Consider the following 13946-nt stretch of genomic DNA (forward strand, 5'->3'; position numbering starts at 1 on the left):
ACTTTTTCTGTATCTCTGGAACAGACAAGTTCATATCGTTGGGGTAGGAGTAGTGCAGGGCCAAGTTCATTGTTGAACTTAGACTGAGGTTTTTTGAAGCTTTGCTTCTGTCCACATACGGTAAAACTGAAGGGGAAAAAAGAGAATGAATACATAATACAGGAAATGAGAGTGGGATGGTAAGAGGAAACTTAGAATCAAAGTATTTTGCTTAACTATGCAAATCTTCCCTCTTGACTCAAAACATTGGTTTTGTAGGCTTCTACATTTAAAGGGATTAGGATTAATTTTTTTCATGGAATATGAGCCTTCAAGATTCTTTGAACAAAGACTACTCTTGGAGGACTGGCTGTAAGTGGAATTCTGAGATTCAGTGGAGATGTGATAAAGTGCTCTGTCATTTGCAGATAGTCTGGGGGTCAAATTCTGATGACTTATCACACTCGAGGCTTGGGAAGAAGAGGCATAGCATGATAGAATGAGCACGTTATTCCTGGAAACCTAGTTAGAGTTTGGCAAAGACCCAGAAATTTGTACGTGAAGTTTTGCTTCTATGTAGGACTCAAGCCTTGGAAGAAAGGAGACTTGACACCATCCTGCTGTCACCATCAAGTACCACATACCAACTAATCTACAGGGTGTGTGTCTCAACATTGAAATCCTACTTATTTTCTCCTTGATCAAGTGGTTAATTGCTTATTAAGTAGCAATGAGAACATGGGTATCTTATGAACAGATTTCCCCTACCCTTCGTTTCACCCTCTGCCATATTCCTTGTCTTCAGAGAAGGGAAGAGGCACTCATTTACAAGTAATCTCAAAAAATACTTGATAAAGGTCAAGACGGGTGGGAAGTCGGCCTGGGGGAGTTGGTATCCTCTGTTGCCTAGACAAGCCCTGGGTTAAGCCTCCCTTCCACTTTCTATTGTCATGGCTTGGCTTATAGCCTGGGAGCATCCCTATTCCTAGGACAGTTCACTGTTCGTAGTAACTTCTAAATGCCCGAGTTCCTTAAAAAACCTGTTCACAGAGAAACCATACCACTTTTATTAATGTTGCTATTTTTCTTTCTTAAAAAAAAATCCAACTTCACATAAAATGCATTTCTGGACCTATTTCAAAGATCTGCACAGACCTTGGGTCTGAGGTTCTTTGCCTCAAGCAGCCCATTTGGGGAAATAATTAGGCCCTTCTGCCCCTCAGATGCCTGGTGCCCGTATATGGTTGCTGTTTCTTTCTTTGCAACTCAACTTTCCTCTTTCCCAAGAACAGCCTTAGGGAGAGCCATGGCTTAAATGATTTACAGCATGAACAGTATATTTAGAGTCCTTGGAGGACCTGTGCATTAGGATTGGTTGGTGTCCAGTGTTGTCCAGCTCAAGTAGTATTAGGAAGTCAGGCATGTCCCAGATGGCCATACATGTCACTGCTGTCTCCTGGTGGCAGCAGGCAGACCTTAGTGAGAAAAGAGAAAGCATGTTACTGAGAGCCCACTCGCCCCAAACAATGAATTTTCTTTTGAGCTAGGGTTTCTGTCTCCCCTCCAAGCAAGTTTGAATTTCTCCCCCACAGTCTCCTGTGATTGCCACTTTACCCGGCATTAGGTGTGTTGTGTTCATGTTTTGGTGTTCATACAGGGAAAACCCCAGAAGATCCCTACTTTAACTAGAGTTAAATATATGGTTAAGTCCTATTCTGTCATTTTTCTTTTAAAGATGGAATAAGAAAAGGCAAATTTTCTTTAGCAAATGCCCTTTTCTTAGTATTTTAATTAAGCAGAGTTGTTCTTTTGGGCTTTGAGATTACAACTCGATTTCATGCCAAATTTTTTTTTTTTTTTAACTTGGTACATTTTAACCTTTCCCTTCAGGAACATGAATAACTCAGCGTACAGGGAAGCATGTTAATGGGTCCAGATAATACGGTTATGTACACTAATGGAAGGAGGCTTATGGTGTGGAACATGTCCAATAATATTTTATTTAAAAATAATTTGACTTGGAAGTGGACTTTTCCCTCAAACGGATTAATCTATTTTACTTCCATTTACATTAGCATAAGATACAACCTTCAATTATCTAAAATTAAAAGCTCCTTTTAATCCTCCTTGAAATGCTTAATTTTTATAGCAGACTTAGCTATCTAATTACTCAACTTAATGGAAAAACAACAGTACACACACACACACACACACACACACAGGACTTGCTGGCTAGGCAGCTGGAAGAAGTGGCCTCTGGCTCTGAAAGGTGTTTAAGAAGAAAGTATACTATAGTTAAGATCAGTCATTCTGGAGAGTCTATATAGGCTTTATAATTACAGTGATAACACCTACACTAATAAAATCTTCAAGGAATTTAAAAGTTTATTTTGTATTTTCAGAGGTCACCATTAGAAATCTGTTTTTACCACTCCTCACCACCACTCAGAGTGGTATCTGATTTTATGTGAGCAGAGTACAACATGGTGTTACTTGACCTATTACTTGGATAGGTACTTTTTGTGAAAAATGGCTTAAAATTGTGTCTTCTCAGATTGGCTAGTGCTCGAGTGAAGAATTATCGGGCACCCTGTGTGCATGTCTAATAGCAGACACCTGCCAACATCATGCTCCAGAACACTGATACTTCCCAAAACGTGTCTATGACGCCCCCTCTTCTCTTAAGAATATTGAGAGTGAGAGACACCAGAAATCAATTGAATAGCTTCATGGAAGCATGCTGCTTTATATTTTATTAATATGTGAATTGTTCCAGAATTGAAAGTGGAGAAGAGGGTGGTAAAACACCCTTTTCTCTGTTTCTAGAGAATTTTGATCATAACTCAGGCCTTGTGGGGGGACTTGGTTTTAGCATTTCTACGGGAACAAACTAGATCAGACCAAACTTGAAAAAAGTTAGTGAAGGATCTTTTACCCTCTTTCCTGAGGGTAATCGGCCTGTTTGTGTGAGAGTCTTAATTTACCCTCAGCAAGAGGCCAAATTGGCCTTAATTGTGTCCTAATTATTGCTTAAATAGCTAATCTTTACTTCCAGTCCTCCGATCACATCTTGATATCTGTAGGAGGCTATGTCTGAGCTGCTAATTTACAAACCTCTTTTTAACTCTTTCATCATTCCTGCATAAAAGAACATGTTGCTGTGATATCCCCATTCCTGAATTCGACATTTTATCAGCTCTGCTGAGGTCTTCTCAAAGTAAGAAAAATGTTCTTGCATTATACATTCACACAAATTATTGGTCTCCTTCAAAGCGGAACCATTTGTTTGAAAACATGAAAGCATCTCTGGCAATAAATAAGCTGAATACAAATCCATTTGGGGACTTTCAAAAGTACCAAAGATAGAAAAAAAAAATGTCCCTGAAGGAATGAAAAACCTCTATTACAGGGCATGGAAGGGTAAACTTGCAAAAGGGGGTGAGGGTAGGGTGTCCAGAAGGTGTCCAGAGTAAGTCTGGACTCCTGCCCATGGGGGCATGCTTATGGAGTGAGGGCTCCTGTCTGCTGTTCAGTAACAGGTCCTTGCACCACCCAGATCTGACCACAGCAAGCCATTCTGTTTCACCAAAGCTTTCTGATTCCTGTCAACACCTTGAATATTCCAAGGTATGGGAAAACTTCATTGGATATAAAAGGGTAGAAGCGAAAAGGGTTTAAGGAGAAGAACTGAGGAAAGAGAAGAGGAAATGGGGTCTCCTAAAATGTTTTTACAGCCAACCGAAAGCAGAGAAATGCAGTTTGTCAGGGTAGGGCGACAAACCAAACCTACCCCTCATCCCACCTGCCCTCCAGCCTTCTACCTTAGTGATGGGCTAGGGACACATCCTTGGCGCCATGACTCACGTGAGGCTGGGCCCAGAGGCCTACTTCAGGATGTCCGCCAACTTCTCCTCGTAGTACAGGAAGTTCTCCTGAATGTCCTCCCAGGGCTCAAAGGCCTTGGATTGGCCCTCTTCCTGCTCCACAAAATTCTGCCAGACGTACTCGAAGTCCTGGGGCTTCATGATGCGCAGCCGGCAGCCGGCCTCCTTCAGCTTCCTCAGCGCGGCCTGCACTTCGGGCTCCTCCCACATGAAGAGGCGCCCCACCAGGATGAGGAGGCGCAGGTTCTTGGTCTTGCCGAGGGTCCGCAGGATGCGGTCGGCGCAGGCCGCGCAGGGGCTGGATGACACGTACCAGGTGACGTTGTAGCGCAGGGCCGGGTCGAAGGAGGGCAGGATGGTGTTGAAGAAGGCCTCCTCGGCGTGGTTGGTGGCGTGCTCGTCCTCCAGGTACCCCCGGGTGGCCTGCACCTGGCCTCCCTTGGCCTGCGTTTCAACCACGTAGCACAGGAAGGTCTTGTTCCGCCCGGAGCTGTACTCCACATTCCGGAACTGGAACTTAAAGTAGTTGACGGGAAGCCTCTCCCTGTGGGCCGAGGGGGCAGAGGGACAGGGGAGAAGAGAGAGGGATGAGCTCCTGTTCCTCGGACCAGCAGGGAGCAGGTGGCTCTCCAAACTCGGTGCCTAGGGGCATGATGGCCCTTCCTGTCAAAACAGGCCTTGCCCAGGCTGACAACAACAACAACAACAAAAAGGTCGGAATACAGAAGGGTTTATCTGGAGGAGAGGAGAGAAGTTGGAGGTGCACGTTCCAGTCACCCCAGTAGGGAGACAGTAGGGAGGGTCTCCAAACCCTCCATCATCCCTCCAACACACAGCACACTCCTACATTTCTGAATCAGTCACTACTTCACCTGGCGACACATCAGAACCACCCACGAGGACTCGGCACTTGTCAGAGCCTGGGCTCCACACCAAACCAATGAAATCAGAACGTCTAGAGGGGATCCAGGCACCCGTATTTAAAAACAAAACAAACAAAAAAACACTCTCCAGATGATTCTAATAGGCAGCCAGGTTGGAAAAGCAGTGTTCCAATAGTAATCTTACAAAGTAGCAAGCATATAAAATTTCTCCTGCTAGAAGAAGACGAAGATTTTGCAGAACATTTCCTGCTTCCATTTCTTTTCCCTGCCACTCACTGCTAGTGTATCTCAGGCATGGCTCGGCCCACCACTCAGTGCCCTTCCAGTAATTGTTTCTCAAGTCTGGCTTTTCCTGCAGGTGAGGGGGTTGTCACACGATGAATGTCCAAGATTTTTTTTTTTTTAATCTTTGAGAGTACCTTGGTATGCTATAGCTTGTATAGTCATTTCAAAATCATAAAAGACTTGGCCTCTGCCCTCCAGATGCTTCTAATCTAGCAGCTTGACTCTAGCTAAGAGCATTCGAAAACTGCTGATTTAAATTGCATAGGATTTTAAATTGTGGAGGATGTGGGACGAAGGTTCTCTAACATTTAGTCTTGATTCAGAGGGCAACAGAGAATTGTTACAGGCTCCTGAATAAAGAAAGCCGTAATGAAAGTGACGTCCATGGAAGATGACGTGGTAGCTTTAGGCAGATAGAGCGAGGCTGGGGAAAATCCTGAACTGAAGCAAGACTGCTTGGTATCTTAAGACGCCAGACTTGGTGATAACTATGTCCAGTGGCTTCGAGGGTGGGATGGATGATTAGGAAATGAAACCAGCAGAAAAAAGGCCAAGTTTAGGAGAAAGTTCAGTAGTAAGAAGGAAGAGAGAGCAAGGTTTCCAAAATGAGCTAGAGAGGGCATCAGAATTGATTGTTTCTATCTTTATGTATGTCTGCATCTCTCTAAAATAGGGAAGCCTTTTGCAGGTTAGGAGGCCAAGGGGAACAAGGAGGCTTTCACAGGAGAGACTGAAAATATCACAGGAGAGGAGGGTATTGAGTACTGGCTTGGGGAGGCTGAATGTTTTCTTTTCTTTTCTTTTTTTTAAAGATTTTATTTATTTTCTCATCAGAGAGAGCAAGAGAGCACAAGCAGAGGGAGCAGCAGGCAGAGGAGGAAGAAGGCTCCCTGCCAAGCAAGAATCCTGATGTGGGACTCAATCCCAGGACCCTGGGGTCATGAACTGAACCAAAGGCAAATGCTTAACCCACTGAGCCACTCAGGCATTCCTGAGTGTTTTCTTTTTAAAAAATGTAATCTCTGGGAGCACGCCTGGGTCGTTCTTTCAGTTAAGCTCCCAACTCTTTGCTTCTGCTCAGGTCACGATCATGGGGTCATGGGATCAAGCCCCACGTCGGGCTCCCCTCCAGACATCCTGATTTCATTTTGTATGGGGCCCAGGCATTGACATTTGTAGAGTCCTCTGGGTGGTTCTGATGGGCTCCATGCTCAGTGGAGAACCTGCTTAAGATTCTCTCTCTCCCTCTCTCTCTGCCCCTCCCCCCTCATGTGCTCTCTCTAAAATAAATAATCAAATAAAAATTTTTAAAAAGGTAATCTCTGTGGTTGCCCCAGAAGATATCCTGTGGCAATAATTAACCCCACTGTTACTTCTCTACATGCCTTCCCTTTCTAACTTGTGGGACTACAGGGAACTCCCGGGTGTCCCAGGGCCTTGGCTTCTTAGGGATAAGAAGCAGGTTCCAAAGAGCTGTGTGAACATGAGCTATTTCCCTGCAGTACTCCCCGCCCCCACCATAAAATTGTCTCCACCCAAGTTTCCATATCTCTTCCTGTCAAGTTAAGTTTCATTTGTGGAGATGGATGTGTTTGAGGACCTGGCCCCAGGATTCCTTCAGGTACTATATTTAGCTCTCTAAAACCCTCTGTCCCTGATTGGATGTGTTTTTTATTTACTTAACATTTTGGAAGAATGGATGGCCTGATGATTCCCCTCTCCTGTTTCAATCGCTGTTGGGAGTTCACTCATACTGAGCTCTCCCCAATTAAACTCACACTACAAGACCACTCCTGGATTTTACAAGTTGCTAAATGGTCCCTTCACTTCCTGGAATGGCTTTTTTTTTTTTTTTTTCCTCCTGAGAAGCACAGAGCTTACCTTTCTTGCCCAAACACTTTATGCTCTTCAAGGCCTTCTGCCAGACATCCCCTGCCCCCAAGCCTAGTCCAGAGCCGTGTGTATGATGGATTCTCAGGCGAAACCCTTGAAAGTATTCATGACTGTGTGGTTGATTGGGGCTTCCCCAAAGTTGCCTGTGTGACCCCCTCCCCCCCGGGTTTCCCTCTGGAGCTCCCAAAAGCTTTGCTCCAACTTTGCCAAATACAGCCCAGCCAAGACCGTGAATTTGGCCCAGCATGCCATTGCAAATTGGCGGGCTGGTCTGAGGCTGCTGCTTTTCCCAGCTTCTCTTAAGCTCTGATGTTTTCCCCTCCTCCTCTTCCCTTTGCAAGAGGAGAGGACCCAGAGAAACCTGAAACCCAAGGGAGAGGAAGAAAGTTCACCTCTCTATAAATACTGGTTTCCCTCCCCTCTGGCAGGCAGCCCCATAAGTCTACTCCATGCCTCAGCAGAGCCTTCTGGACTAACTGCCTAAGGAAGGGAAATACTTTCAAGAGGAAAAGAGAAGTCGGGGAGGGTCTTGGCTCCCAGTCTTTCCTTTGGGCTTGCTCAAAAACTGGGCTTTCTTGGCTTCTCAGTGGGCTTCTCGCTTTTCCAGAAGGAACATAAAGGTCAAATAAAGTTCTTTGGGCCTCCCACAGGCTGAAACAGCCAGGCCCTGGAGAAGACCCAGGAGAACAGAGGTGGAAAAGGTCTGAAATCTCTCCAGGGAGCTAGACAACATGGCCACCTCGGGTGATTTTATAGAATCACAAAATAAGTCAACACTGTTATGCCTGCTAGCGGAAGAAAGGAAACAGTGACACTAATTTCTTAGATAATCGCAAACATCTTTTCTTCTTTTTTCTAATAGCATGATGCCTGAATACTGTAGTGACTTATAGCCTTTATTCTTGCCCCCAACAGGTGTTTTCCTGCTGAAATGGGGTGTGCGTGTGCCTGCATATTGGAGTGGTGGTCAGGAGAAACATGCTGGTAACAGATTTCTTCACCTGGGTTCAGTCACAATTTCAGGCACAAAAACCAAGAGGGTTATTCCTCCCCCTCCCCTGCTTCTTCAAGCACCTCTTCCTCATACTTTCTGCAGATGGGTCACTCACACTTTATCTGCTGAGACCCAGTCTCCTGGGTCTTGCAATTCTCTAAGCAGGAAACCAAAAATCCTAATCTCTGGGAAAGACCATTTAGAACACGGTTGACTTGGTGGGGTGAGAAGGGTTGTGAATATTTTGTTCACATTTTTAAAATATTTGCACTCCCTAAGCATAAATCTATACATAAAAGAGAGCAACCTAAACGATAGTAGAAGCTCTGAGATGAAACATTTGCTCCAAAATGATCCATGGAGTGGAAAAATCTACTTACAGATCATTGAGTGTTGACTTTGTTCAGCTTTTCTCACCAGATCTCTCATGATCTGCTTAAAAGAGGCAGACGTGCTGGTTTCCGTCTCCTTCTCCCTTTTCCAGACCATTTACAAAGTGGATACTGAGGAGTGGGCCCAGGAAGAAGGAGGAAAGAAGCAGAGTTCTAACAGCCCAGATGGGTTTTGCCAGGCTGCTGGCTCTAAGGTTGTAATTCTCGATGGGATTCTGCCCTAGGCAAGCCCTGAGCCCCTGCCTTTCCCCTGGGAGGCATTGTTTTCACACTGGAGCTCTGAGTTTCCCCCAGCCTCAGTGGAGGCCAGGGTGGCCAGAGTCAGTGGCTGTCTTCTGGTTTTCCGTGGAACAAGCCTCTCCAGCATGCTTTGGAGCCTAGGGTGAGGTGTGAGAGGCTTGCAGGATTAACGGCCGAGTCAAAGGCCCCCACTCCTTGCTGTCCCTTCTCCTCTGAACCCTGCCTTTCCTCTCCCTGTGACCAGAGTAAACCACTGGCAGCTAAAGAAGCAGCTGAAAGACAGTCACAGCCTGTGCCATTTATCTCTCTTCCATACCAATCCCTCTGCTTGCAGGTTGAGCGTGATGCAAATCATACGCAACACAACTAGAAACAAACAAAGACAAACACACAGCCAGAGGTCCTGCTGGGCAGAGCCATAGTCGCTCATCACTGGGGTGGAAAGATGAGAAGACAACTAATTCTGGTGCTCCAGAGCTTCCCTAAAGCATGCGGGAGTTGAGAGGCAGGCATGGATCTGAGGAATTCTCTTCTATGCTAAGCGCGCCTGGCTCTTCAGAGATCCTGAACTGCTCTCCTCCCAGAAACCCTCCCCACAGCTAGTTCTTTACCCTAATGGCTGGCAGAGAGACTACCAGATGATAGGAGTCCATTCATTAGTTCATTTATTTATTTAACAAGTATCTACTAGGAGCCAGGCACTATTCGTGGTGCTGGAGATAAAGCAGTTAAAAGTCCCTGTCCTCGTGGGGAAAATGGGCAGCACATAAATGATTCCTATTCAGTAAATACTGGTCAAATACAAGAAACCTCCCATCTATGGCTTTTTAAAGATGCAGTGTGGTGATTTGGAGTCAGACAGTCTTGGGGTTTATACCCTACTCCATCCATTAGTTTTGGCCAAACTACTCATCCTTCTGAGCCTTGGTTTCCTCATCTGGAGGATAGGTCGAGTAACCCCACCCCTCAGAGTCTGGACAATGGTCAACACTCAAGAAATTAAGGCTGGTGCTGTCGGGTGGTGGCTTCTCTGGACCTCAAATCTTACCCCTCAGTGCTGAATCTTAAGCACAATCCTCTCTACTTTTCTTCTCGTAGTTAGAGGGCTCTTTCTTTCCTTGGTGTGCTGGTTTAACAACCAGCTCTGTGACAGGAAGGGAGGAAGGGAGAAAGAGAGAGGGGGAAGGGAGGGAGGGAGGGAGGGAGGGAGGAAAGAAAATACTCATTTCTAAGGTTTGCTGATCTTTGTAAACACTCCTACTATGGAGATTTCAAGAAACCAACATGAAGTCACTGAACACAGAGTTGGAAAGGGATGCGCACAACTGATTCTTGGTCATCATGAATTGGCTTTGGCACACTACTGCAGTTTTAGACCTTTTTCTAGCACTTTCTACCATGTAATTTTGTTAATGTTCTTAGGTCTTCTTTCTATCCCAAGTGCCCTATTCAAGCCAGAATCACGACAAGTGGGGCATATCTTCTTATTCCTACCTAGTACACCTGCCTCACTCCTGACTATTTCTCAAAACCTGCCTGCTCTTCTGCTAGCTTGCAGCCCAAATCTAAGAAGCCATACAGACAGACCCATCCCCTCTGGGAGTCTTGGCTAGGAGAGGAGCTAATTTGCTGACCCCCTTGATGCCAGGGCATCTGGAGAGGAAAGAAGGGGAAAGCTGTTCCCTCATCCTGTCTCTGCACAGACACAGCCACACCTCTGGGCTATTTTAAGCCATCTGTTTACCCAGAGGGGCTCAGGAGACAGATCTCCACAGCTGTTACTTGTGGCTAGGAAACACTCAGAGCTCCACCTCCCTCCTGAACTACTCTCAGAGCACCCAGAAAACTGCCCTGCAGTTCTGCCCTGTCTCTTTTTCTGAGCCTTGGGTCAGAGAAGCCTCTGAGCCCTGTTGCCTCACTGATGGAGATAGGTGGAACCCTGTTTGGGAAATCTGGGACCCGGAATGAACAAGAGCCCCGTGGAAAGAACACTTGGCTGGAGTCAGAAGAAGAACTGCTACTTACTGGTTCTGTGGTCTTGAACAAATCATGCAATCTCCCTGACTCAGTTTCCCCATCTGTAGAGTGGCAGTAATCCCCAGCATTGTGCTGAAGGTTGAATGGGCTCACACATGTGCAAGCATGCCATGATCATAAAGCTCTGGGTGGATATAATTTGCATCAGAGGATTTGACCATTATAACCAACTCCCCTGGGAACCCAAAGCATGTTCAATTGAACATAGTCTAATTTTGTTCCAGACCTATCCCGCTGCTGTGCTGGGGAGACCACAACTGTGGGCAGAGTGGGTGTGCCCATGCCTGTGTGTGACCAAGGGCAGCATGGACCAGCAGGCTTAGGGGTGAGGAAAAGGATCTCCTTCCATAGAGGACCACTGGGATTGTGGACTCTCCTCACCTGGTAGCCCTAGGCTTTCCCTAGGTCTATATTAATCTGTGCTCTGCTGTTTCTTTAATCCTAGGACAATGGGGGAGACATTCGTTGGTTGAGCACGGGTGAACGCAAGTTCCAGGCTCTTGCCTGAATTCTTCCCTCAGGAACTACGGTGCATTTTTCCCTCAGGTTCTCTTAGAAATCAGAAAGTGTCTGAGTTGGAAGAGACCTTAGGGATCAACTTAGTGTTAACTTCCTTCTGTTACAAATGACCAAACTGAGGCCAGGGCTGGAAAAATCACTTGCCAAGCTTAAAACAGCAAGTCTGGAGGACCACCCGGGGCTCCTCTGCCCTCTGGGGGCATCATGCCTCCATTCTTCCTGAAATTTCTCCTAGTGTGGACCTTACTCTGCCTGTGGGCATTGTTGGCGATTTCCATCAAGGAAGCCTTGGGGTTGAGGGAGGCAATGTGGCCCTATGTAGTCCCTTCTTATTCTTGGCCTACAAACTTTGCTGGGTCTTTTGCAAAAGGAACAGAGAGGAAAGAGGAGGAAGGACAACTTGGTTTTATTCCTGGAGAAGGCATAAACTGGACAAGACAGAGGGATCCTGTACGTAGGCCTCTTTGGGGCCTGGAGACCAAAGGCTTAGGGTCCTTTTTCTTCCTTGGTGCTTGGCCAAGAGCAGAATACCTCTTCTGGCCAGAAGCTCCTGGGCCTGGACGATGACCTGCACTGTAACTACTTTTGCCCTTGGGGCAGATGTGGAGAACCCCTGAGCAGACTTGATTCAATATGAAAAAAAAAAAAAAAAAGCTTCTCACTCAGCCTTAGGAAAGAGTGGATCTGTTTTCCCTATCTTAGGATCTTCCATTCCAGAGAGAAGCTCTAGAGAAAGAGTGAGAGCCATACAGAGAGAGGAGACCCCCCCACTCAGCAGCGAGGAGAGTTGAGGGAGGAGGTATTTTGACCGGGACAATGTTTAAATTTGTATGGGTCATCCCATGTCCTTATCCAATTCCCTGGAACTAGACAGCCTATACCCAGAGAGGCAGGTGACAGCCCCCTACCAGGAGGCCTGAGCAGTGGTTTTATTCTCTGGGGCCTTGTCTCCGAGGAGCTGCTCCTACCTCCCCCGGGTTAGGGCGGGTGGTAGGTGTTGCCTGAGAGGCCAAGAGAGATTTGCTGCTGTCCCCCACTGTAGCCCCTACCATGCACGGTAGACTCCTGGCAGCAGGACTGTGACCCTGACCTCTTCTGTTCCCATCCTGAATTCCCCCAGCCTGCCCTCAGCCCACACTCTTCTGGGGAGGAGGCACCCGGACCACACCCAGGTCTTACCCTGCGACAATCTCAAAGGGAGGCAGTTCAATCAGCTCCTTCAACTTCTCAGGGTCATCCAGGTTTTCCACATCCTCACCATTCTGGGAAGCTGGTGCGGCAGGCTCAGCGGCCGCAGCGGCCCCTGCGGCCCCAGCGGCCTCTTCTTTCTGAGCCATGGAGGGGTGGTGGCTCCGCAGGCACTGAGAAAGGGGAGAGGCGGCGAGTTCCCAGGGCCAGGGCCTGGCGGCAGAGTCCCAAGCAGCTGTCAGCAGCTAAACCTGCTTGGGGACAACGGGAAGAGGAGCGGGCAAGCCAGGCTTAGTGTTGTCACCTCCTGGCCACACAGGCTTTATAACAGGAGCCCTCTGCCCCTCCCCCAGGCCCTTGCCCTCTATCTTTTTTTAATTGAGTGACAGCGGGTGCCGGGATGGGGGGGAATGGAAAATCTGGCTAGTATCCCCTATTTATCAGTAAGCAAAGACAGGAAGCTGGCAGGTGGGGATGGCAAGGCCTGCTCTCCCTTCCCCCACTGGCTCACATATATATTCATACTCTCTCCCTCCACCTTATATCCTTCCCTCTGTTTCCCCATGCAACCCTTCTAGCTCCACGGGGTCTGTCGGGGACGATGGAGAATGGGATAGAGGTTGGGCATCCCGAGATTTAGGAGAGATGCTCTCAGAGGTGCGAGCAGGGTGAGGTTTGTGTTGACCAAGGGTGCTGCAGAGAAACCCTGTCCCATTTGCATGCGGAGACATTGGTTCAGGAAAGGAGGGCCCTGAGATGGGGTAGGATAAGAACTTGCAATTTGGAAAGAAACCGTGGGTTATTACTTAAAGGGAACAGATGCTAATTTGCCAGTTATGGCCCCATAATGCTGTGTTGGTTCTCAATCTCCAGTAGTAACAATACTGCTATTTACAAGCTTAGAGGTTTTGTTTTGTTTGTTTGTTTTTAAAGATTATTTATTTATTTATTTGACGGAGCGGGACACAGTGAGAGAGGGGAATACAAGCAGGGGGAGTGGGAGAGGGAGAAGCAGGCTTCCCACGGAGCAGGCAGCCCCATGTGAGGCTCCCTCCCAGGACCCTGGGATCATGACCCAAGCCAAAGGCAAATGCTTAACAACTGAGCCACCCAGGCACCCAAGCTCAGAGGCTTTGAAAGAGGACAGGCTGAGTTTCATGGCTTACATGTAAAATCAGACTTAATGCTCTCAATAGCCCCGGAAGGCAGTCTGTATCATTCCTTGTTTCATGTGGGGGAACTGGGACTCACAGAAATGATGGTTAAGGGCCTCGCCTGAGCTCATATAGCCAGTGAGCGGGAAAGCCAGGATTCAAATCCAGGCGTTTTTACTCCAGAGGCCAGACATTTGACCTCCAAACTGTGTTTCCTCTAAGTCAGTCCTTTATTCATTTAACAAATATTTGTTGAGCATTTACTATATGCCAGGTGCTGTTTCGGGTACTGGAATATGGCCCAGAACAAAACAAATGAAAATCCTTGTCCTCACAGAGAGTGCCCTCCTTGCCCTTGCCCTCACTTGAGAGTGTTGGACAATATACAAGATAAGTGATATATCTATCTATCTATCCATCTATCCATCTATCTCTCTTGTCTGTTTGCTGGTGTTAAGTGCTAAGGAGAGAAGGCAGGTTAGTGGGACAGAAGTGTC

The 13946-nt window shown here is 47.0% G+C and overlaps 1 protein-coding gene across 1 annotated transcript; it reads right to left on the reverse strand.

Moving 5' to 3' along the window:
• Positions 1 to 1022: 1022 nt before the first annotated feature.
• Positions 1023 to 12607, reverse strand: APOBEC2 (apolipoprotein B mRNA editing enzyme catalytic subunit 2). The gene is made up of 3 exons (XM_032862271.1): positions 12287 to 12607; positions 3844 to 4407; positions 1023 to 1454 (listed from the first exon to the last, which is right to left on the reverse strand). The coding sequence occupies exons 1-2, from the start codon at positions 12442 to 12444 to the stop codon at positions 3864 to 3866; spliced, it is 702 nt and encodes a 233-aa protein (XP_032718162.1). The 5' UTR covers positions 12445 to 12607; the 3' UTR covers positions 1023 to 1454; positions 3844 to 3863.
• Between the last annotated feature and the right edge of the window lie 1339 nt (positions 12608 to 13946).

This window comes from Lontra canadensis, unplaced genomic scaffold (assembly GCF_010015895.1).
Source record: "Lontra canadensis isolate GAN:19392208 unplaced genomic scaffold, GSC_riverotter_1.0 scaffold23, whole genome shotgun sequence".
In the NCBI taxonomy this organism is placed as follows: Eukaryota; Metazoa; Chordata; class Mammalia; order Carnivora; family Mustelidae; genus Lontra; species Lontra canadensis.